The sequence below is a fragment of the Anoplopoma fimbria genome, chromosome 15 (genome assembly GCF_027596085.1).
Source record: "Anoplopoma fimbria isolate UVic2021 breed Golden Eagle Sablefish chromosome 15, Afim_UVic_2022, whole genome shotgun sequence".
NCBI lineage: Eukaryota > Metazoa > Chordata > Actinopteri > Perciformes > Anoplopomatidae > Anoplopoma > Anoplopoma fimbria.
In genome coordinates this window covers 547,192-549,691 of record NC_072463.1, presented here as the reverse complement: position 1 = coordinate 549,691, position 2,500 = coordinate 547,192, and the positions used below count along the sequence as shown (strand labels likewise).

The 2,500-nt window shown below is 43.4% G+C and overlaps 1 protein-coding gene across 1 annotated transcript in view; it reads left to right on the top strand.

The window, feature by feature from the left end:
• Nucleotides 1-2,500, top strand: part of tyro3 (TYRO3 protein tyrosine kinase) — a 14,625-nt gene that overhangs the window by 567 nt on the left and 11,558 nt on the right. The window contains exon 2 of the mRNA XM_054613377.1: nt 2,220-2,403. Coding sequence (XP_054469352.1) covers nt 2,220-2,403 — 184 coding nt within the window. The remainder of the gene's footprint in view (nt 1-2,219; nt 2,404-2,500) is intronic.

Below are 2,500 nucleotides of genomic sequence, written 5' to 3'. Positions count from 1 at the left end.
TTGCTGCTTTAACCAGTTAACCAGACAACCAGTTAACCAGACAACCAGTTAACCAGACAACCAGACCACCAGACAACCAGACAACCAGTTATCCAGACAACCAGTTAACCAGACAACCAGTTAACCAGACAACCAGACAACCAGTTAACCAGATAACCAGATAACCAGACAACCAGTTAACCAGATCACCAGACAACCAGTTAACCAGACAACCAGTTAACCAGACCACCAGACCACCAGACAACCAGTTAACCAGACAACCAGACAACCAGTTAACCAGACAACCAGTTAACCAGACAACCAGACCACCAGACAACCAGATAACCAGACAACCAGTTAACCAGACAACCAGACAACCAGACCACCAGTTAACCAGACCACCAGACCACCAGACCACCAGACAACCAGTTAACCAGACAACCAGTTAACCAGACCACCAGACCACCAGACAACCAGTTAACCAGACAACCAGATAACCAGACCACCAGTTAACCAGACAACCAGTTAACCAGACAACCAGATAACCAGACCACCAGACAAAGTATTTCTACATTTCTCCTGTTTACCAATGAAGTTTAGTGTGAGGACGGTTCCAGGCTGTTACCGAGGGAACTGTGAGGGAACAGAGGGAACAGAGGGAACATGAGGGAACTGTGGGAACAGTGGGAACAGTGAGGGAACATGAGGGAACAGTGAGGGAACATGAGGGAACAGTGAGGGAACAGTGTGAACAGTGAGGGAACAGTGTGAACTGAGGGAACAGTGTGAACAGAGGGAACAGTGAGGGAACAGTGTGGGAACAGTGAGGGAACATGAGGGAACAGTATGGAACAGTGAGGGAACATGAGGAAACAGTGTGAACAGTGAGGGAATATGAGGGGTGAACATGAGGGAACAGAGGGAACAGTGTGGGAACAGTGAGGGAACAGTGAGGGAACAGTGAGGGAACAGTGAGGGAACAGTGAGGGAACAGTGAGGGAACATGAGGGAACAGTGTGGGAACAGTGTGGGAACAGTGGGAACAGTGAGGGAACAGTGAGGGAACATGAGGGAACAGAGGGAACATGAGGGAACATGAGGGAACAGTGAGGGAACAGTGAGGGAACATGAGGGAACGTGAGGGAACAGTGAGGGAACAGTGAGGGAACAGTGAAGGAACAGTGAGGGAACGTGAGGGAACAGTGAGGGAACATGAGGGAACAGTGAGGGAACGTGAGGGAACAGTGAGGGAACAGTGAGGGAACATGAGGGAACAGTGAGGGAACAGTGAGGGAACAGTGAGGGAACATGAGGGAACTTCAGTGTTAGTCAATGATCAGATCTGTGAACATTGATGTGAAAGTCACATTTTACACGCGTCAAACTTCTGCCTCTAACCATACAAACCAGCTGCAGGAGGTCAAAGGTCACAGGTCACGTGACATTAACTCCTGACTGATTTGTAGAAAGATTTTATTATGAAAAAAATCTAGAAAACTGAACGATTAAAAAAAAAAATACTAAACACGGTAAAAATCACTCAACAACATTGAAAATCTACCAATTAAGAGAAGTATATATTTTGTCGTCGTATTAAATACAAAATAATTCAGTTTGTACAAGAATAACAACACATCACTTTTTTACATTTAGTTAGATCAAAGTTTTGAGAAACTGAAAGTTTTGGTGAGACAGTGTAACACTATTAATATATATATATATATATATATTTATATTTATATATATATAAAGATCAGTTTGTTTACTATAAAGATCAGCTGCTCTCAGAGATGAGCTGCAGTGATCAATAAATGAAGTGTTTCCTCTTTCTGATAAACAAACATTACATTCTTTCAGCTTCTCAAATGGGACAATTTGCTGCTTTTCATGTCTTATATGATAATAAATGAATATTTTTGTGGGTTTTGAATGTTTGTCGCACAGAAAACTTGACATTTGAAGATGTGACATGTGACAGAAGAAAATATGACGGAAATATTTCACTGTCAGATTATTGATCCGACGTGAGACTTTTAATGAATTACCAGAGAGATGTGTTCAGGGTCCTGAAGTCAGAGTTGAGGTGAGAATATTAACAGAAGTTGAATTAGTTAAAAACAAAAGTGACCCCAGCGTGTGTTTACAATCCGAGCTCAGAACAGAATCATGTGTTTAAAAGGTGTAAACATGAATGTGGATTGAAGCGGAGTGATCAGACGCTGCTCTCCTCTCTCCTGCAGGCGTGTCGTTCACGAAGCATCCGTCCAATCAGACGGTGTCTCAGGGCAACGCGGCGAGGCTGGGCTGTGCAGTCCAGGGTCTGACGGAACCGGACATCTTCTGGAGGAAAGACGGAGAGAAACTGTACAGCACCGACCAGATGTTCATCACACTGGGAGAGCAGCACTGGGAGACCTACCACAGGTACACGACTATACACATACACATACACATACACATACATATACATATACATGTGTGTATATATATATATATGTATATATATATACGTATATATATG